Raw genomic sequence first — 22,438 nt, 5'->3', positions numbered from 1 at the left:
GAGAGTCTTGGCAGAAGAGACAGACAAAAATGGTCGAATCCTGGCAATATTATACAGGAAGAAACGACAGGATTTAGCTACTGCCTCGATGTGAGGAGTAAAGGAGAGCGAGGAGTCAAATATAAAGCCAAGACTACGAGCTAGCGAAGTTTTCCTAAATGTATAACTTAAGCAATGCAAATTTAAAATATGTATTTATTTAAATAAAATCCTTTAAAGAAAGCAAATAAGTCTGGCTAAGAAAACCAACAGCTGGGATTTAAAATTTAACTACTGTCTGGCATGGTTTGTATCCATAGTTGAGTGTGGAACAAACTTTTGACTTCTAGTATTAACCAGGCCCTTTGCTCATAAACACTTGCCCAAATGATCCAACCACCCTTTTTTCACAATAAATAAATTGTACTAGCAGAACTTATTTGTGCAGCAATTTATTTGTGAAGGCTCAAGTCATTTACAAGGGTCCTATGTGCAGTCCATCTCAAGTTTCTCTGTATCAATGGACACATCAGGGTGCAACATAAACTGGTCCTACATGTGACACATTTATTGATTTTGATTAAAACATGTGCATCCCACCCTATATCATTGGGATCTCAAAGTGGCGTACAGATAAAATCTTTAACATTTAACAGTTGCCCTCTTTGCAATGTCATGTTCTTTGCAATGTCATGTCCATTTCATATAGGAAGAAAGCAATATCATTCTTCTCCTTTGACCATGACAGACTTTTCTTTATCCCATAAGCAGAACCTCTTATTTTGAAGAGCAAATAAGTAGCACTACAATGGGAAGAGACCAACTCCTATCTGGCACAGCTTCGAAATAATCTTTTAACCTTATTTGTGTGCGTTTGTCAACTCAATAGATTTAGGTATAATGGTGCTTATAATGGTATAAACAGGTTCATTATTTGTCATGAAAATCTTTCAAATAAGCTTTCAATTGTCATTACCAATAAAACCTACTATACAAAAAGCATAACACAACTAATATACTTTAGCTTAAATAAACCAATTTTAGCTAAATGAACAGAAACAGCAACCTTATCCTAGATCCACCAACGAGAGGTTCATTAAAATAAGAACCTATTTAGCAGTTTATGACTGGGGCAGAACTCTTATTGAGAACATGTTTTAATGGGCCCAATATAAACTAATTGTTACAATTAGGTACTGGTTTCACTACTTGGGAATTAAGTTTAACCTGCCACAAAACAATTCCTTTATGAGCAGATACATTATTTTGGCAGATCTCCAAAGTATGCCATTATGGAGAATGTTTGATATTGAAAACTACATGCACATTTTAGGTTCTAGAAGTCGGCATCATAGGAGTTGTGCTAGATCAGACCAAGGCTCCATCCAGTCCAGCAATCTCTTCACATATTGGCCAACTAGCTTCCTGTAGGAAGCCCACAAGAAAGACAAGTGTAATAACCTCCTCCTGCTCATGTTCCCCAGCAACTAGTATTCATAGTCATACTGCTTCTCATACTGAAGGTAGCACAGAGGCATCAAGACTAGTAGCCATTGAGAGCCTTCTCCTCCATGAATCTGTCTAATTCCCTTTTAAACCCATCCAAATTGATGGCCAGCACTACATCTTGTGGTAATGAATTCAATCGTTTAACTATGTGCTGTATGAAAAAGCAATCAAAAATTACATTTTATTTTTTTGTAGTCCTCGTACCAACTTTACTTAAAAAAAACACACACCAGTCAGTTTGTCTATTATATTTCCTACAGGAATAATAAAAATGGCAAACATGCTTTCTAAACCTGTTATCGATCATGTATGGTTTCTTATGGATCTATAATGCAACGCTGGCAATGAAACAGTAAGCCTCTGAGATGCAAGCGCCATAAAAGGAAGCGATCTGGGCTCCCTCACCCTAGTCAGTCACTCTGCCACCAACTCACACGAGGGGCTGACTGGAAAGGGGAGCTCCACCACGCAGAGAAAAGCCGGTGTAACGGATGCTGTGCAGCCTACGCTGTTCTCCAGCACAGGTGTGACATGCGCTGAAAGGATCTGATCCTGGTGGGAGTCCGCAGCTCGTTTAGCCCTTCTCCTGTTTATTTCATCTTAAGTTACTTCTTCAGTGAATATGATTAGGATTAAGCTAATAAATCCAGGATAATAACTTTTTAATGACCAAACCAGATGTGATATTAATGAATCACTTGAAATGGCATGCTTGTTTTTTATGTTTTATTATTACTAATTTTCATTGGGACCACAGCGCACAGGGAAGACATTAACCCTTTCCAACATTACTGACAAAAATTCCCTCCTCTGTGGCTGTTTTATGTGGTGGTGCCCATAGAAACTGTCACTAAGCTGTCCTCTATAGAAAAGAAAGAATTTACTAGGAAGAAGAGAAGGTGAGCCAGTGTATAAGCAATCTGACCAGGACCAAGAAGAAAACCTTTACTTGTATCAGTAAGCAGAGTTGCCAAGCAAGAGCTCATAACTGATTAGCTATTGCCAAGGGAGAATCAGTAGCAGAGCCAAATAAAAGGACACAGGTCATGAAGGCAGACCCTGCACAATTTATTTATTTATTGCATTTCTATACTGCTCAGTAGCCAAAGCTCTCTGGGCGGTTCACAAAAATTAAAACCATGAAGACAATTCAAAGTATAAAACAACAGAATAAAAGTACAATATAAAAGCACAACCAGGATAAAACTGAGCAGCAATGCAGAGATTAACACAGATTTAAAATACAGATTTATAACAGCAAAGTTAAAAAACTTAGATGACGAACTGTTAAAACACTGGGAAATTAGAAAGGTCTTCACCTGATGTCAAAAGAGTATAATGTAGGTGCCAGGTGAACCTTTCTAGGGAGCCCATTACACAGCTGGGATGCCACAGCAGAGAAGGCCCTCCTCCCTTCCTTTGGCAGGGGCTCATGGAGAAGGGTCCCTGAGGATGATCTTAGGGTCTGGGCAGGTACATATGGGAGGAGGCGTTCCTTCAGATAACCTGGCCTCAAGCCATTTAGGGCTTTGAATGTTAATACCAGCACTTTGAAAATGGCCCGCACCTGGACTGGCAGCCAGTGAAGCTGGAAAAGGACTGGCATGATGTGGTCTTGTTGGCTAGTCCCTGTTAACAAACATGCTTCCCTGTTTTGTACCAGCTGAAATGTCTGGACCATTTTCAAAGACAGCCCACATATAATGCATTGCAGTAATCCAAACGAGAGGTTATCAGAGCATGGATACAGAGAACTGTAACTAAGCTATCTCTGTCCAGGTAAGGATGCAGTTGGTAAACTGATAAAAGGTGCTCCTTCCACCAAGTCCACCTGTGCCTCAAGTGACAGTTATGGATTCAAGATCACCCCCAAACTACGAACCAGTGCAACCCCCTCCAGAACAGGTTGAACATCACCTAGCCAGACAGACAAACCACCCACTAACAGTACCTCCGTCTTGTCTGGATTAAGTCTGTTTGTTGGCCCTCATCCAGTCGGTTACCTTGCCCATGCACTCATTCGGAACAGCCACTGCCTCACATGGTTTTGATGAAGAGGAAAGGTAGAGCTGGGTGTCATCGGCATATTGATGACACCTCAGCCCACATCTCTGGATAACTTCTCCCAGTGGCTTCATGTAAATGTTGAACAGCATAGGGGATAAAATAGAGCCCTGTGGAACCCCATGGCCTAAGTGCCATGGCACGCTGACTGCAGCCAGGAAATCAGAAGACGTTTACTTCTTGGGAGGAGAGCAATGACAAATCTTGATAAAATAGTTAAGAGCAGAGACACCACACTGACAACAAAGATCTGCATAGTTAAAGCAATGGTATTCCCCGTAGTAACCTATGGCTGCGAGAGCTGGACCATAAGGAAGGCTGAGCGAAGGAAGATAGATGCTTTTGAACTGTGGTGTTGGAGGAAAATTCTGAGAGTGCCGTGGACCGCAAGAAGATCAAACCAGTCCATACTCCAGGAAATAAAGCCAGACTGCTCACTTGAGGGAATGGTATTAAAGGCAAAACTGAAGTACTTTGGCCACATAATGAGAAGACAGGATACCCTGGAGAAGAGGCTGATGCTAGGGAAAGTGGAAGGCAAAAGGAAGAGGGGCCGACCAAGGGCAAGATGGATGGATGATATTCTGGAGGTGACAGACTTGACCTTGGGGAAGGTGGAGGTGGTGACAGCCAACAGAAAGCTCTGGCGTGGGCTGGTCCATGAAGTCACGAAGAGTCGGAAACGACTGAACGAATAAACAACAACAACACCTTCTGGAATCAGCCATCCAAGTAGGAGCAGAACCACTGCAACACAATGCCTCCCACTCCCAACCCAGACAGCCTATCCAGAAGGATACCATGATTGGTGGTATCAAAAGCCACTGAGAGGTCCAAGAGAATCAAAAGGATCGCAGTCTCCCTGTCCCTCTCCCGACACAGGGCAACCAAGACAGAAACAGAGGAGAAATAGAGAACATTAACCCAGGAGGATAGTATATTAAAGAACAGGAGTATATTAAGTATATTAAAGAACTGGATAATAGGAGGTCTTGAACTCATAGAACTTATAGCACTGGCATACAGGAGAGTCAGATCAGATGATACAGCCAGAGCTCATAGTAGGCAGAAACATCTGGGCAGCCCCCATCCTCCCAACAGTGCAGATGAGAACTCACAGAAAACTAGTGCCCCAGCTTGAATAGGAATACCACTGGAAACTAAAGAACATAAAACTAACAGAAGGGAATGGGATTTCCTCCAATTATACTCATAGCCAATCCTAGCTTTTACTGCTGCAGGTCAATCAAGCTGGAGATTGTCAGTGTTATGGTCTATCACTACGTGAAGAGCATGCTGTCCTTTACAGGCCAAATTCCTGGACAGATCATTTGACTGCTTCTAAGAACACTGGGCAAGAAGCCCTGCACTTCTGAACAGGTGAAAACAGTGAGGTGGAATCCTATCTTCCTAAGTAGTCTCACGGAAACTGAAAAAACACAAGTGAAAGGGGGCACTGGGAAGTCGTAGTGGCTCCTCCCCTCACTCAGCATACCCAGCTCTACCTTTCCTTTTCATCAAACCCAGGTGAGGCAGTGGCTGTTCCGAACCAGTGCCTGGGCACGGTAATGGACTGGATGAGGGCTAACAAACTGAGACTCAATCCAGACAAGACGGAGGTACTGTTAGTGGGTGGTTCATCTATCCAGCGAAGTGATGTTTACCCTGTCCTGGATGGGGTTGCACTCTCCCTAAAGGATCGGGTCTGTAGTTTGGGGGTGCCCTTGGATCCAGAACTGTCACTTGAGGCACAGGTGAACTCAGTGGCAAAGAGCACCTTTTATCAGCTCAGGCTAATATACCAACTAAGCCCTTATCTGAACAGAGATAGCCTACCTACAGTTATCCATGCTCTGATAACCTCTCGTTTGGATTACTGCAATGCGTTATACGTGGGGCTGGCTTTGAAAATGGTCCGGAAACTTCAGCTGGTACAAAACAGGGCAGCCTGCCTACTAACGGACTGGCCGACGAGATCATATCACACCAGTCCTCTACAACTTCATTGGCTGCCTGTCCAGGTCTGGGCACGATTCAAAGTGCTGGTATTAACATTCAAAGCCCTAAACGGCTTGGGGCCAGGTTATGTGAAGGAACGCCTCCTCCCATATGTGCCTACCCGGACCTTAAGATCATCCACAGGGGCCCTTCTCCGTGAGCCCCTGCCGAAGGAAGTGAGGCAGGTGGCTACTAGGAGGAGGGCTTTCTCTGCTGTGGCACCCTGGCTGTGGAATGAGCTCCCCAGAGAGGTTCGCTTGGAGCCTACATTGTTTTCCTTTCGTCGCCAGCTGAAGACCTTTTTATTTTCTCTATTTTAACACCTAATTTAACCTAAATTTAAACTCTGCTGTTTTAATCTCATATTTTAACCTATATCAATTTTTGCTGTGTGGTTTTGTCCTGGTCATGCTTTTCATATTGTATTTTGTATTTGTGTTTTTAAATTGTTGGTTGTTTTATTATGCTCTTCATGGTTTTAATTTTTGTGAACCGCCCAGAGAGCTTCGGCTATTGGGCGGTATAGAAATGAAATAAATAAATAAAAAATAATGAAGTCAAATGCAAAATGCAGATCCATATTTTAGGATTGACAGTTTCTAATCTGTTGCAGAACCATGCAACATGCAATATCTGTTAGCTATTTTGGTTGACTACTGAATAGATCTGAGGGTTCTTGAGAACTCTTACATCCCCACCCTACCTACAGCTATTACTTAATATTTATTTAGTGTCTACAGATCAGTAGGTTCTTGGCTTCAACATTTTGCTAGTTGTTAATTTACCTACTTTTCTAAACTTTGCACTGATGACACTAGCAGTTCACCTTAGTTGAACTTTTGACCATCAGTTGAAGTAGCAACATAAAAGTAGTGATGATACAGTAACAATGATACCTGTTTGCTCAGAAAACTGCATTTAACAGAAGAAAACAACATTGATGCAGCCAATACAAGCCTGCCCTGATGTGTTCTACACTCCTATTCACCAGCATTTGTAACACCTGAATGCTCATGATTAAGAAGTCTCCTTTTGAAAGAAAGAAGAGAAAGTGACAAAACGCCATTTCTCACCTGCAGCTTCTAGCTAAAACCACTCCAGCGACTCCTCAATAAACTACAAGCCTTCCTGGATAATGGTGCTTCCCCTTCACAGGCCTTGGGTGGTAGGCCTGTCCACCTATCCTAAAACAGCTACTCATATCACAAAGGCACAAACACAGGGACCAAACTGTAATAAGTGGAAATTCCAGCTCTGTCCCTATTATTCCCTGGCAACACTAACACAACATCAGGGGCCCATTCACTGCTTCATCTTCCGATATGATATATGTGATCACCTGCCAGCAATTCTCTTCTGCTTTCTACATAAGATAAACAGGTCAGTTGCTCTACAAAAGGATAAATGGACACAAATATGAAATCAGAAATGGCAACATTCAGAAACTAATAGAACATGTCAATCTCCCTAGATACTGTTGCTGGCCTGAAAGTTGTCATTCTCCAACAAGAAGAATTTCAAAGGGAGACTCCAGGGCGAAACAGCTGAATTAGAACTAATAAAAATACTTTATGTAGAGTCTTTAAGGGCTTTGTGTGCATTATCTAGTTGCAATCCTGTAATGTCAATAAGTATTACTATCCACCAGACTGCAGATGGGAGGACAGGTTAAGAGAAAGTTGCTCATCCAAGAGCATCTAGTTAGTTCATAGCAGAAGCAAAACTTGAACCAGGGACTTCCTAATTCTCAGTACAATCCCTTAAGCTGCAATCCTACACACACTTTCCTGGGAGTAAGCCCTACTGAACACACTGGGACTTACTTCTGAGTAGAAATACATTGGATTGCACTGTTAGCTACTACACTACACCCGGTCTCTGATAACAAAGCTTGATTCTATTTATTTAGCTCTGAATAGAGACCATGATTTCCTGTTCTTCTACAGGTATTCATTTACATAGCAATGCTAAAATGATTACATTATCACCAGTTTGTTGTTGTGGATGGTTGCTGTGCTTATTTTACATACATATGCACTCTAATTGAAAGGTCACAGACTGTACTTTTTGAACTTCATTACCATTTTATTTTTTTCCATTTACCCTGTTATGTATACATACATTGCCCACTGAAGATAACACTTCATGCATTTCATGAATGGGATTCTAATCCATGACAGCTTATGCACTATAATAAATGTGTTCATCTTTAAAATGATACAAGATTTTGAAAAAGGTTATCTGCACAACCACCATAGATTTTCAAACTTCAGTGTTATTATAGAGCATGGAACATTTGCAGTAAGCACTAAGTAGACACTGAATTCAGGAGCAAGCAGAGTACATAACTTGGAGCAATCACAAATTCTAGAGCAATTTTTTCAGAAGTCATTCACTCATTACTTCAATAGCATTTATTCATACATGCCTTTTCTAAAATTGCACCGTCATATATATGATGGATCACACCTTTTGTAAGACACAATTTAATATAGTTTTATATACTGTTTATTAGTCCACATTTATCTGGGTGGGTGTTCTTTCTTATTACTGTTATTAACTTAATTAATGCACTGTCTTTCTTCCCAAGGGAGCATCATATTGCATCATATGTTCCAGGGCTGAACCCTGGGACTGAAATCATTTCCAGAACAAAGATCCAGAACAAAGATCTGCATCCTAACTGTCATGTATGTTCACATGGGGACTACTGGCAAATCAGGCAAGAAATAAATTGGTTGGAAGAGCATTATCTCACATAATGGCTTTCAGCTAAACAAGAAAAGGACATCAATGAGTATGTATTATTAAGCAAATGTTTGAGAACTTGATCTCAGTAAGATAACTAAATGAAAAAGTAGCTGTGGATATGACTTTTCTAGATCTTAGTCAAGACTTTACCTGGTTCTTACATAATGTCAGTTCCTGGATTAAACAAGCCAAGAATTCCTTGCCACTTCTGAACCCAACAACAAACCATGAACTAAAAACCCTAAACACAGAGTGCTGGGTTCATATGTCATGAAAGCCCAGGAACACAGTGTTTTGGGGTTGTTTTCAAAAGCAGTTGCGAACAAGTATGTGAGTTGTTTGATCATACAACTCAGATTTCATGTCTGATTTCATGTTAAAGTATCTAGAACTTAAGAAGCTCTGTTGAGTGTTGTTTGCTAGCCAAATAGAAAAAAAATCTTCAGATAAACTTTAGTAACAAATGTGACCAGTTTACTCCAGCAACCCAGTCTAAACAAAATGGCTGCAATCGGAGGGTTTATTACACTTTAAGGGAGGGATAGAATTTTTTAGGAGATCTAAAAGCGTGAGAGTACCATCACTTCCCATGTGCACAAACTTTTATATAGACCTTTGTTTCAGGGGGTTGGGTCCACCACCACCATCATCATCTAAATTTATTTATTACCCACCTCTTTGGATGGAGGCAGGGAACAACACCAAATAAAATATAATACATAAAATTAGTTAAAAGAGCATATAAAACCAATACAATATTAAAATAACTATCACAACATGTCAAGAAATACTTTTGTAAGCCGCCGTGAGAGCCTTTTCTGGCTGAATGGGGGCATAAAAATCCTTAAATAAAAATAAATAAATAAATAAACATTTAAAATTCTTAGGTTTAAAATTCATCTGGGAGATCCAGGGATGGAAACAATGGGCTTTGGCAGGTAAGGGGCAGAGACCAGCACAAAATCTATTATTGCTAGCCGCCTTGAGTACCATTTCCTTGATGGAAAGGCAGGGTTTAACTAAAACAACATCAACAAAAAATGTTCATCAACTTATACATTTCTAAAAAAGTTCGAGAGGAAAGAAAAACTGCCTTGAACCCTGTTTTTTTGGCAAGCGGTTCAAAAGCCGAACAAGCCAAATAAAAACCAGCCAAGGGAGTTTTCTACTAGAATCGCTTGCAACAGTGGTACAAGGATAAAAGAGCATATTTCCCACATACTCCACCCTAAGCTCTTTGAAGAAAGGGAGAAATACACGTGTACTAAAACACGCATTTAGTAAGAACTGTCGCTAGCGGACTGACACCGTGGTCTACAGCCAAATGATTACAATAATATGTGTAAGTCCCACGGCTCACAGCAAGGTTTCCTGCACAGCTCTAAGCATACACCAGGGGCGAAGATACTCCCTTCTAAGAAACCTACACCAAGCAGGATATAACAGTTGAAAAACGTTATGAAAACGGTGTAAGTAATGTGTCCTGGGCCTGAACAGTTGTCATAACCATTATAAAACGTTACAAGCAGTTGTGTAGATCCTGCCCGGGGAAACTATACTCCGCCTCAGCTCAACCTCCATTTTTCCACGCAGCTCAAAAACTGCCCTTCTCCGCGTCGGTCACGTGGCGACGTCCTCGCCTTCAGCCGAGCCCTCCGTGACGAATGTGCTGGAGGTGGAGGAGGAGGAGGGATCTGGCGGAGCCAATGGAACGCGGGCCTTGGGGCTGGAATTAAGGGAGGCCCCAGGTGGCTTTAAGGGTCTGAGTGTGCGGTGGCCGCGGCAGGCAGCATTCAGGGGCAGACATCATCATGAGGACCGGAGAGGAAGCCGTCGTGCTCGTCGCTGCTGCAAGGACCCCCATCGGTGAGTGGGAGACCGTGCCCACTGCATGGTGATGGTACCGCCGCCTTTCCCTCTGTACTGCTCTGTATTAATGCGGAGCAAGCGGGTTAATCGACTGCCATAACATCGGATGGACCCAATCCGGAACGATCCATTGATTCGGACGTCTCCGGGAAATCTTCCCCTTATGCCTCCTCGATTTGGAGACACCCTGCTGGAGGCAGAAAAGGCCGGCAATAAGCCTGGCCAGGGCGGCGTTTAGGGGAGCTTGGGGTGGTCTCTGGTGGAAGCCCTTTCTAAAGAAGACCCATTCAAATGAATGGGACGTAAAACTTCGATTGACATTGGGAGCAACCCACGGAATACAATCCTGTGCTGCCTTGGCTAACACAGGGATGGTGAAAGTGTGGCCCTCCAACTCCCATCATCCCTCGCTAGGCTAGGGCTGATGGGAGTTACAGTCCAACAACATCTGGAGGGCAGCACATTCCCCCAGCCCTGGGCTAACTGCTCCATTTTAATGGCACTCAAAGGGTGATGTTGAGCTGCGAAAACCAAATGGAACCAGTATATTTCTGAATTGGGGGTGTGTGTGTGTTGATGTATGGATATCTTAGGCCGTTACTGCTTTAAGAGAGGATGAAGGGTGAAGACTTGCCTTATGGGGATTTAACAATGAACAAACAAAATTGCAGGCAGCTCTGCTGGTGCATCAGACTGCAGCCCAAAGCAGTAGTTGTAATGCCTTTGTTGGTCTTAATAATCAGTGTAACATTACTTTTGGATTTTGAGAATAATAAATGTGGGTGATTTGGGATATTTGGTTCTTTGCCCTTAAGAGATACTTACTAATTTCTCCTCTCATATCAATGAAGCCTAGGAGCTTAAAGTGGTTACCCCAAAACACACAGTCTAACAGCACAAACCTATGCATGTCTGCTCAAAAATAAGTCCTGCTGAGTTCAATGAAATTTACTTTTAGCTAGGTTTGAATAGGATTGTAGCCTAAACTATTCTTCTAGTTTGAAAGTACTTAATGCTTTTGGGATATACATTACATTTATACCCCACCTTTCCTCCCAAGGATCTCAAGGAAGCTGCGTATATGGTTTCCCCTCATCTCATTTTATCCTTGCAACAACCCTAACAGAATCTATTAGGCTGAGAGTGAGTGATCACCCAGTGAGCTTCATGGATGAGCTGGAATTTGAACCTGAGTCTCCTTTTAAATAATCCGATGCTTTAACAACTACTTCTCACACACTTGCTTTTCAGAATAATCCCAGTGGTTTTAACAAGATTAGTCCAGAATAAGTGATCTGAAATATCGGAACCGGAGCAGACATCCCATTTCACTGCTCCACTTACAGCAGTTGCTTGGTTTATTTATTTATTTATTTTGGTTCTCCCTGGCAGAAAATATCAATGCAGCCCTGGGGGCTCCTCCTTCCCCTGTGCTTTGCTTGCAGTGATTGGGCAGTGGCTATAGAGCCATTCTGTGGAGGAGGGCTGTGATTGCCTGGAGAAGCTCACTGATGTGTTTCTCTCGCTCCGATTGGGCCACGACTGGTAGAACCACGAAACTGAATCGCCTTCTGTTCACTCATTCCATTAACAAAACCTCAGGCTGCTCTTCTAATGCGCCTTCTCTCCACAAAGAACTGGGTATGAGGTAGAACAGCATGTATGATACCCTTTGAGAGTTTTCATTACAAACTGAAGTGATCCAGTTTAGTTAAGGAAATGCTGCAAAATTAAATCCTGGTGTGTTTTTTTAAAAAATAAAAAAATCTGGCACCTCAGACTGGGTATTTCTGAGCATGTGCAAAATTTGTCACTCTTGATCATATGTGAAATATCTTTCCTCGAGGTGGGGGAACATGTTTTCTTTATTTGAAACAGCAGATAGTCCTTGTCAGTTAAAGTAAACAGTACTGGACTAAATAGATTTCTGGCTCAACTTGTGCAAAGTAGCCTCTTTTAATTGATCTCTTGGGTCAAGGAGCTGCGCTGTCTTCTATTAAACAAACATTCCCCCCACCTTTACATTTCCCACTTGGTGTTCTGTTTTTATCCTTCCCACCACCTCCAGTGTTCAGTTTTGCTTTACCCTAGTCTTTTTCTAGATTTCATTTGGCTTCATGCCACAGTTTCTTATAACAAGGGATGGCTTCTATAAACTGTACAAATTCAGTTTGTTTTAAACAACTCTGCAGTACAGTACACCATGGATAGACAATTTGCAGGGGTGGGAGATCTCACCTTGAGTCCCTTTCCGATCCCAAATATATTGGCCATTTCGATCATTTTGAGCATGGTTAACACCAGTGTTGTTAGATATAAAGCAAGATACCCAATTTCTTCGATTCTAAGACACACTTCCCCCCCCCATATAAACATTTCTAAAAATGGGGTGCGTTTTAGAATCGCGGGTGTGTCTTAGGGGTTTTTTTTCTGTTGGTGGCACTGAAATTAGTGTGTGTCTTACAATTGAAGAAATATGGTATAAAGCAAACCAAATGAGGTATTTCTTTGCACACTTATGCTAAATTGCAGTTAATGTTGTTGGGGGGTGATTTATGTTAAAAAACACACACAATTAAAACCAATGTGAATTTACAAAAGAGGGCAATCCTGCCACATTTAAAGACTTGGTGGGCATAGGCTGTGAAGTGCTTGGTGCTGCAGTATAATGAGACATGACATTTGATCAAGGAGTAGGATAAAATGCCAAGGTCACTTTCAGTTATCTGTAATAAACAAGTTTTATGTGTTCTTTTAAGCAATAATTCCATTGTTTTAAACAAGAGTATTTGAAGCTCCTGTTTTACGCCCCTTACTTGGGAGAAAATCTTATTTAAATTAGTGGGACCTATTTCCAAGTCAGCATGTATACATGGCTATACTTTAAATGTCACCATAGGTTTCTATGCACAGTATCTACTGGGGAATATTACTTTAGTTATGTGTGCAGTTTCAGTTATACAAGTCTCCAAACAGTACTTCTTTATGATTTGCTTGGATTCAGAGTAATGAACTTTCTCCTATTTTTAAAGCAGAACAGAATGAAAATATGTCTATCTTGAGTCTAAAAATGTCACTTGTATTTTGTTTAGGATCCTTCAATAGTGCCTTGTCTACTTTGCATGCCCATGAGCTGGCTTCCGTAGCCATTAAGGAGTCCTTGCAGAGGGCAAAAGTCAATCCAAAAGAAGTGTCTGAAGTTATATTTGGACATGTCTTGGCTGCAGGTATATCTTCAATGAACTATTTATCTCCGGTTTGGGGTCTGGACTCTCTTCTAGAATCTTCTGTAATGTGGATGGATTTCTGCCATTAATTATAGCTCTATCTTCCTTTATTGTACAGCTCATCTCCTCTTCTGTCATATAAGTAGGGTTTATTTTATTTATTTATTTATTAAGACATTTGTATCCTGCCCTATATCACAAGGATCTCAGGGCGGCGTACAGATAAGCTAAAACCAGTACAGAATTTAAAAACAGTAAAAACAATTAAAACTATGTGAATTTAGCCATCAAAGGCTTTGTTAAAAAGCCGTGTCTTAACATGGCTCTGAAATGAAGCCAGTGCCGGTGCCAGTCAGACCTCCAAGGGGAGGGCATTCCACAGCTGGGGTGCCACAACAGAGAAAGCCCTCTCCTATGTCCCACCATAGTGTATGTCTTGTGTTGGTGGGAAGTGTAAGAGGGCTTCTCCGACAGTTCTCAAATCTTGAGCAGGCATATAAAGGGAGAAGCGCGCCCTCCAGTATCGAGGTCCCAAGCCGTTTGCAACTCAGTAATCTGTGTTGAAACTTTTAATATTCCTGGAGGAGGGAGATGAAACAACTGTGGCTTCTCTTGCTTGTTCCTTTCCCAGTCCTCTCACCCACCATCTCCACCACCTGCTGCAACAATCAAATGTGTGCCACATCAGGAAGGAGTGGATGCCAGAGCTAGGCAAGGAACAGGATGAAGAAGCTCTTTTTTCCTGCACTGTGGATAGTAAAGCTGCCTCGACTCACTGGATTGTAACCTGGCAGGCCTACCTTTAAATTTTATGAATTCACACGTTCGCTTGTCAAATTTCCTGAGCGCATAGGAAGCTGTCCTATACCGAATGAGGTCATTGGTCCATCTAGCCCTGTATTGTCGACTCTGACTGGAGGTTACTCTCCAGGCAGGAGTTTTTCCAGCCCTACCTGGAGATGGATTTAGTGGGTTTAAAGAGCCCGCTTTTCAGACTAAAATCTTCACAAAGCAGAATACAATGTACTTTAAAATGCAAAACAAATCATCAAACCATTATTGTTTCCTTTTACTAATTATATGTAAGCCACTCCGGGGGTCTTTTTTGGCAGAGAAGTGGGATAAAATGCTTTAAAAAACAATAAATATTCAGTACAAATAATTAAAATAACAAGTGAGGCAGTAGCAGCAGATAGAATCTTGGTTAGATGCATAGTTCATTACAATTAACCAAATGCAGACTAAATCTTTTAAATGCAAAATAAGTCTTTTAAAAAGATTCCCAAAGGCTGGCAAATAGGCAAGCATATGCATTAGCTAAGGAATGGCATCCCAAAGATGTGGGGCCAACACAGGAAAGATCCTGTCTCTGGTACTTGCCAATCTCGCAGAACTCACTGGTGGATTGATGTTGACCTTAAAGCTTGGCCAGGCTCATACAGGCACAGGCAGTCCTTCCCATATCCTGTTCCCAAACTGTTTAGTTAAGAGAGAGAGGATATGTCAGTGTGATATGGAGGTGGGGGCAGGGGGTGGAAAACAGAACAAAGCCCCACCCACAGCAATGTTGTAATGTTATCCCAAAGGCAAGGAGAGGCCAACCCAAGAAATTCAGAACAAAGGTCACTTGAGCAATCAGGAACACAGTTGCTGAAATGTTCAGTATACTTCTTTCTTTCTTTTTTTACAAAGCAATGCTTGGCTCTGAAGGCAAGAGCTGGTTCTCGACTTAACAATGAAACTGGATGATGATAGTATTGTGTCACGGTGGTGCCTTAGTGTCTCTTGCCTGCACATATGGCGGGAACCAGCTCAGCCTTTCCCAAATGAGGTGCCCACCTGATGTGTTGGACTACCAGTCCCATCATCCCCACTGATTCCCTTCCATCTTCAGCACCCACTGCTTGCGGAATGGAAGATTTAGCCTTTCCGGGGGCAACCTGAGATGAGCGGAAATACTCATTTCTGGAACAGGGCAGATCAGCGGAGCTTGAGTAAGGGGATTCTACCGACCTTCCCCATTCCAGAAACTAGTGTTTCTGTTCATTTCTGGATTTGCCTCCAGAACCACTAAATCTCCATTCCACAAGCAGTGGGCAATGTGCGGAAAAAGGAATTGGTGGGGTTGGCCACCTGCAAAACAGAGGTGGTAGGCCCCACTCACGGGTGGGTAGCGTGGGATACTGCCCTGGTTGCAGTTTGGCCTGGTTGCCTCTATGCACTCTGAGTTCGGTGTCTTTCTGCAGGTGCCGGTCAGAATCCTGCTCGGCAAGCCAGCATCGGTGCAGGGATTCCATATGAGGTACCAGCTTGGAGCTGCCAAATATTATGTGGTTCAGGCCTGAAAGCGGTGTGCCTAGGAGCGCAGTCCATCATGACCGGCGATTCCAGCATTGTGGTGGCTGGAGGCATGGAAAGCATGAGCAAGGTGAGGCTGTGGGTGTTCATAGCCATCACTCAGGCCCTCAGACGTATTGCCTTTCAGAAGCTTGTAACAAAAAATCCTCAGGACAAAAGCAATTGGACGATATTTGTTGAAATCATCACGATCTGATGAACTTTACCTCAGCAGTGGCCTCATGACTCAAATCCGTCAGGACCACTTTCTCCCTCAGGATCCAGCTGGTAATCTGAATGGGCATCCATTTCCTTTATACCAATCCTCCCCTGTATTTCTAAAGAGCCTAATTATGGTTAAGTGGCTTGTACTGATGTCTGTGTATATGTATTTTTTAAATTTTATTTATTTATTTGTTGCATTTTTATACCACCCAATAGCTGAAGCTCCCTGGGCGGTTCACAAAATCAGTAAAGAAAAGAATACCACTGGTGCTGATTCCTTATCACTGGTGACATTTGGGCATGTACCCGAGACTCTAGGCCTGAGCCAGACCATGATATTTTTTTCAGTGTGGAAGGTGTCAATACTCAGATTTTGTTTCATTGACCCGGTTCAGACGACATTAAGCCATGGTGGTTAAGTATTTTGAACTAAACATGGCTTAGCCTCTCTCATGTGAACCAAGACTTACCATGGTGGCTACATAACCATGGTCTAAACATGCTCACTAACCATTTGCTGCAAAAGAGTTAGTGGCCCTAACCATGGCTTAGTGAATAGGCCTATTATCTCCAGTAAAAGAGGTTTTACAGGTTTTGAAACATTACAAAGCCGCCCAAAACCTGTAAACAAAGACAATAGGGAGATGGGCATATGGCAGCTTTCTGAAAACCCTGTTGTGTACCTCCAATCTTAAAATAAAATACTAGGCCCCCTTCCGCTTGTTAAAACCATCAGCTCTCATTAACTGGACTAAAACTGTCTCTTCACAGTGGAGGAGGAGAAGACAGGAAACTAGAAAGATTAGGCAGAATCCATCAGGGCGCTTACACCACACCAATTCCGTTGCACAAGCAACCCCCACTTCTTGGCAATGTCGATTGAGAGTTTCCAGTGTTACCCGAAACGGGTGGAAACTCTTGTTTCTGGAAGGAGGCAGGTCAGCGGAGCTATCCTATGTGAGGGAGCCAGAAATGAGTGTTTCTGTTCATTTCAGGCTTCCTCTAGGAAGCGCTAAATCTTTCTTGTGTGACCCACCACCTGTGGAAAGGAATTGTTTTAGATTTCTAAAGAGCCAGCATGGTGTAGTAGTTAGGGTGTTGGAAGGGGACTTGGAAGATCGAGGTTCTAGTCCCCACTTGGTCATAAACCTCACTGGGCCAGTCACTGACTCTCAGCCTATCCTACTTTACAGGGTTGTTGTGAGGATAAAATGGAGAGGAAGAGGACCACATAAGCCACCTTGCAAAAGAGACAGAAAAAAATATGGGATATAAGTATAATAAATTTGTCCAATTTCTGTGCTTGCAGGCGCCACACGTCATTCATATGCGCGGTGGTGTGAAGATGGGGGAAGCTTCTTTGCAGGACTCTATTATCCTAGATGGTTTGACGGATGCCTTTTACCATTACCACATGGGTGTAACTGGTAAGCCACATGATCCTTGGACATGGTATCTTCAGTGGATTTGGGGGAAAGGCAAATACTATGGTGTTCTTAAGAATTAGGTCTCTTAGGCTTTACACATTAATTAATTTATTACATTTCTATACTGCCCAATAGCCAGAGTTCTCTTGGAGGGTTTCATAACAATTGAAACCACAAAATACATAATAGAATACAATATAAAATATAAAAGCTTAAAACTACAGTATAAAAGTATAAACCAAAATAAAACCTAGCAGCAATGCAGAGACTTAAAAAACAATAACAGATTTAAAACAACACAGCGAACAACAGGCTGGCTGGGGAATGCTGGGAGTTGTAGGACTTTTTTCTGTCAAAACATGCATAGGATTGCAGTCTTAAACAGCAAAATATCTTTCCAAGAAAAATCTGTTTCATAGTCTCATGAATAAGTAAGCACTAAATGTCGAAGATGGCACATTCCCTACGATCCCTTTCTGTCTTTTCAATGTAATTGATGACAGTACTTTGCACAGTAATGCTTGCTGCATCCTTAAAGTATATACTTTTGCATATATTCCTGTTTCAGCTGAAAATGTGGCCAAGCAATGGCAGGTTAGTAGAGAGCAGCAAGACCAACTGGCTGTGAAGTCTCAGAACAAGGCTGAGAACGCCCAGAAGGCTGGCTACTTTGACAAAGAGATTGTTCCTGTTCTTGTGCCATCCAGGAAAGGTATGTGTGTACAAAGCAAGAACTGTCCTGGATCTGGGGTTGATTACTAATTATAGTGATCTGTTTCTCTGGGTCAGTTCCCCCTCCGCATTCAGGTAGGATAATAAGCTGAGGAGGGGGGAAATTTAGCCCAACACTACAAGTTTAAGAACTTACTTATAAGATGAAATTATGGATGGCAACTATCACAGTATTACCCAGTGGAGGCTGGTAGCTCTGATTTTGCGGGGGCTGTAAATCCATCTTGGGTTTCAGCGAAAATGCTAAATCAGCTATCCAAGGTGCTGAACCTATTTTGGAGTTAGGGTTTAGCACCTTGGATGGCTCTTTTAGATCCCTGGCTGATTCTGACTGAAACCCATAATGGATTTACAGCCCCACCAAAATCAGAGCCACCAGCCTCCACTGGCATTAGCCAATCAGAAAACAACATACCGTGTTGCAGAGGTAGAATTGTAGAGTTGGAGGGACCTCAAAGGTCATCATTTTGTGCAGGGATGTGGAACCTTCTGCTGAGGGCTTAATCTGGCCTGCAGAACTTTCACCTCCAGCCCATGGAGGAAACCCTGCTGTTATCTCCAATCTCTGAGGAGCAGACGCTCTTCCTAGCGCCAGCTGAGTCCTTTTTCACAGCTGCTTCTCCCATTGCTTGCCTAGTTCTTTCAACATAGAGGGTGGGGCAGTGTCAGTGGGCATGACGTACAATTTGGCTTCCCACCAAGAAATGGTTCTGTAGTGCTGAACCATTAGTGTTTTCCAATTGAATCAGGACATCCATTGCTTTAGCATTTTGAAATGGCTCCTGGGCTGAGCCAAAGTTTCTTTCCGTTTCATTGACCTTTTGAAACACTTCATTATTATTTTTTAAATCTGAATATATATTTTTCCAGTAAGAAGGGTGAAAGGACTAAAAATGAGCTTCAGAAGGTTTCATGGGTTAAATTTTAAGTAGTGCTGTTGTAGTATAGATTTGTGGAACATTAACCGTTCTGGCGGTAGAGCAGGGCCCTAGCTGTCCTACACCAGATGCACAATGGGTTTCCCAGTGGAGGAACAGTTCTGCTTGTGGATCTCGCTGTATGTACAGAGCAGCTATTTTTAACCTCTACAGCTGCTCCCTTAAGCTAAAGCTATGGCCTGCTCCCTGTAACAATTCTGCCTTTTTTTTTAAAAAAAAAAAAAAGATTTAGAACAGTACTCTTATTAGTGGGGGTTGGTTTTTTTAAAGGGGGTTCGTAATTGAATGATGTATTATGAAGCATCTTCTGAATCTTTATTGACTTGAAATTCAGGGTATGCACTTGAAAAATAAGCTATGAAATAGAACTCTTGCCTTGAAGGTTCCTCCTCCTCAGTGTCAAATATAAAATGGCTGCTATAGAAATACTTACTGTCTTTCAGGTCCTGTAGAAGTTAAAACCGATGAACATCCCCACCATGGTAGCAACTTAGAAACAATGGCAAAGCTAAGGCCTTACTTTGTAATGGATGGGACAGGAACCGTGACTGCAGCAAATGCTTCAGGTTTGTTTATGAACCACTTAATAATAGTCTGCAATGGCATCTGTTTCAAGCAAGTTTTTGATATATACAGTACGGTGCAATGTCAGTTGTATACAGTATGACAGAAAGCACAGCATACAAGATGTATACCGTAATATTTCTATAGGCTTTCATGTTCTGCTTTACCTGGAAAGTGTAACCATCAGTCTGTTTTTAAGGCCGGAACCACTGTGCTTCTTTCTTCAGGTATCAATGATGGTGCTGCCGCTGTAATTCTCATGAGGAAAGCCGACGCTGTTCAGCGAGGTCTTGCTCCTTTGGCACACATTGTGTCGTGGGCTCAAACTGGTGTGGATCCTTCTATCATGGGCATGGCACCCGTCTCGGCTATAAGGAAAGCTGTAAGTAATCTATTTGAAAGAGAGGTTGATCCCTTTGGAATAACTGGTTAACCCTGAAGAACAAGACTTCTATTTAAAACTGGGGTTTGAGTGGTGCACAGTTGCTTGCCAATAGAAGTTGGTTCAATAATGTGTTAGCTATCTAACAAATCCATATATATAATTACCCCTGTTGTGCTTTGCATTGGGGAGAGGAAATGAAGAGACAGACCGGCGCTTTGCTTGTATATGAATATGGAAAATGCAGGGCTTAATCAAGACTCATGTGGAAGGGTGGGTGTGCTCCATAGCCGTAAGAAGGAACCTAGGACCCTACCTTATACAGAATCAGATGATTAGTCAATCTAGCTCAATGTTGTCTACAGGACAGTGACTGGCAGCAGCTCTCCAGGATTTCAGACAAGATTTTCTCCAGCCCTACCTGGAGATGTCAGGGATTGAACCTGGGACATTCCGCATACAAAGCATGTGCTCTACCACTGAGCTGCAAGTCGCAAATTGGTTTATTTATTTAGTAGGGCAAGCGCAAACTATAGTTTTGTCAGTTTGGATGTATGGCAAGCCATGGTTTCCTTCAATCCAGGGGTGGAAGGAATTGGAAAGCATGGTGCTAAGCCATGGTTTGGCATTGGCTCAGAACTGAGCCAGATTGGTGCTTGTAAAGAACAATTTTCAAGCATTAAGGCTGTACCTCTCCCCGTTCGTATGACATTTAACGAAAATAACATGTGAGACCCAAGACGATGCAATGTTTCCTGACTAGTTTCATGCTTTTCCATGTTTATTGGAAGATTTGGAAATCAGGTTCAAGCAGGATTGCATTTTTAAGAATTGTAATCAACTGCCCAGAGCAGCACCTTACTTTTCCTAAGGTGTTGAATCCATTTTGTTTTACTTTGCTTCAGAAACCTTAAGGCACAATTACTGGCTTTTCTTCTAATAGCTGTAAGTCTAGTGGGTTGTGGTGGGAGGGGGTGTTGTTTTACAAATTTCATGTAATGACATTTTTTTCTTCTGTAGCTTGAAAAAGCAGGTTGGACAGTAGATCAAGTGGATTTGTATGAAATCAATGAACCGTTTGCTTCTGTGGGTGTCGCAATAATTAAAGAGCTAAAATTGAACCCAGAAAAGGTATGTCCTGAACGTTTGAGATACTGGAATTTCCCAACCTAATTGGACAGGCAATGTAATTCTGCTTACACTATTAGACCAAAAAATGGGAGATGCCGTGTAAAAAGCAAGCCTACAAATACCTGACAGATGTAGGATCAATTTTACCTTCGGCTAAAATATGGAAGTAGAGGTGTTAGGACCTGAGAAAATATAGAAGCGTTGAACCTTCTGGCCTTCCAAAATTTCCCAGTGACCCATTCCCCTGGCCTCCACCCACCTTTTCCCCAACCAGTTACTGTTTGGTGGCTTCCTGACTTTTGTATGGGGTTTTCCCCCACTCTGTTAAAATGCCTCTCAGGCTGTTACTGGTAGCAACAGCGTTAAGCTAAAATACACCTCTCTTCTCTGTAGTTTGGGACTTGGGCCTGTGGCAACTTATTATGGTCTTGCCCACATGAAGAGGTACCGTCTGGCATGGCAGTATATAGTGCTATAGCCATTACCTTGCAGAACCATCTTTCATTATGCTTGCAGCTGATTGGCAGAAGAGCAATGACTCCGCATTACTAAAGGGTCCTAGTATGGAAGGTGCTCTAGGGACATAGATGGCTAGACAAGTACTAAATTGTTTGAGACTAAAGGTGGCTAAGCATGGTCTGCATTGGGGAAAAGAAACTTAAGTCAAGGGCTGCATTCCTTTGTGGGGGTGGGAGGAAATAGGAGGGCTGCCCCATTCTTCTGTGGTCTCACTGCAAGGCTGGACCTAGGGAGGAAAAGCTGCCAGCTCAATGGCAACCTGCAGTGGACTGCAGGTTTCCTCCTCCTTGCTCTATTTAGCTGTTCCCATCACATGGTCAGCAGCTATAGCGCAAGATTGGTGATGGAAAAAGCTATGACCCTCTTGAGTTAACTGTCTCCTGCTGATTCTATGTTTAACAAGAATTTTTTATTTTTGCACCAGGTTAACATCGAAGGTGGGGCTATTGCCCTCGGTCATCCTCTTGGAGCATCCGGCTGTCGAATCCTTGTTACTCTGCTGTATGCGCTAGAACGAACAGGCGGAAAACGGGGTGTTGCTGCTTTATGTGTAGGAGGAGGGATGGGTATAGCAATGTGTGTAGAAAGATAAGTGAAGCATTTTCCTTCTGTACCAATTTCTGGCATGGTTTATCTTTATTGGTAATAAAGTCAGTTTGTCAATTTTAATTAACAGCTTTACAGAAATAATAGTTGCACGGCAAGATCTATTCTACTGGTACCTCTCTGAATGGTTTCAGCAGTCAGTTCAGCTGTATCAGTGTGTGTGTTTTTAAAGCAGTGGAT

General features: G+C 42.3%; 1 protein-coding gene and 1 non-coding gene across 4 annotated transcripts; one reads left to right on the top strand and one right to left on the bottom strand.

The window, feature by feature from the left end:
* Window positions 1-660: 660 nt before the first annotated feature.
* LOC134398569 (small nucleolar RNA SNORA29) lies at window positions 661-795 on the bottom strand. Its single transcript, XR_010025437.1, has one exon. It is a non-coding gene; the product is annotated as a small nucleolar RNA SNORA29 (small nucleolar RNA).
* Window positions 796-10,058: 9,263 nt separating this feature from the next.
* ACAT2 (acetyl-CoA acetyltransferase 2) lies at window positions 10,059-22,321 on the top strand. 3 transcript variants are annotated; one of them, XM_063124481.1, is made up of 10 exons: window positions 10,079-10,167; window positions 11,616-11,811; window positions 13,263-13,397; window positions 15,644-15,825; window positions 17,269-17,386; window positions 17,955-18,098; window positions 19,500-19,622; window positions 19,848-20,002; window positions 21,023-21,133; window positions 22,077-22,321. In XM_063124481.1, the coding sequence occupies exons 2-10, from the start codon at window positions 11,682-11,684 to the stop codon at window positions 22,242-22,244; spliced, it is 1,266 nt and encodes a 421-aa protein (XP_062980551.1). In that variant the 5' UTR covers window positions 10,079-10,167; window positions 11,616-11,681; the 3' UTR covers window positions 22,245-22,321. The 3 variants fall into 3 exon arrangements, with proteins under 3 accessions (XP_062980553.1, XP_062980551.1, XP_062980552.1); XM_063124482.1 differs by having other exon boundaries at window positions 10,080-10,167; window positions 11,563-11,811; XM_063124483.1 differs by lacking the exon at window positions 11,616-11,811 and having other exon boundaries at window positions 10,059-10,167.
* Window positions 22,322-22,438: the final 117 nt, after the last annotated feature.

Source organism: Elgaria multicarinata, chromosome 4 (genome assembly GCF_023053635.1).
Source record: "Elgaria multicarinata webbii isolate HBS135686 ecotype San Diego chromosome 4, rElgMul1.1.pri, whole genome shotgun sequence".
NCBI lineage: Eukaryota > Metazoa > Chordata > Lepidosauria > Squamata > Anguidae > Elgaria > Elgaria multicarinata.
This window is presented reverse-complemented; position numbering and strand designations above follow the sequence as displayed.

Excerpts from the sequence above, each read along its gene's own strand:
- ACAT2 (XM_063124481.1), top strand. The coding sequence starts at position 11,682 with ATGTGTTTCTCTCGCTCCGATTGGGCCACGACTGGTAGAACCACGAAA. Across the intron at positions 11,812-13,262 it reads TTCTCTCCACAAAGAACTGG|GATCCTTCAATAGTGCCTTG; the intron begins GTATGAGGTAGA and ends TATTTTGTTTAG. Across the intron at positions 15,826-17,268 it reads GCATGGAAAGCATGAGCAAG|GCGCCACACGTCATTCATAT; the intron begins GTGAGGCTGTGG and ends CTGTGCTTGCAG.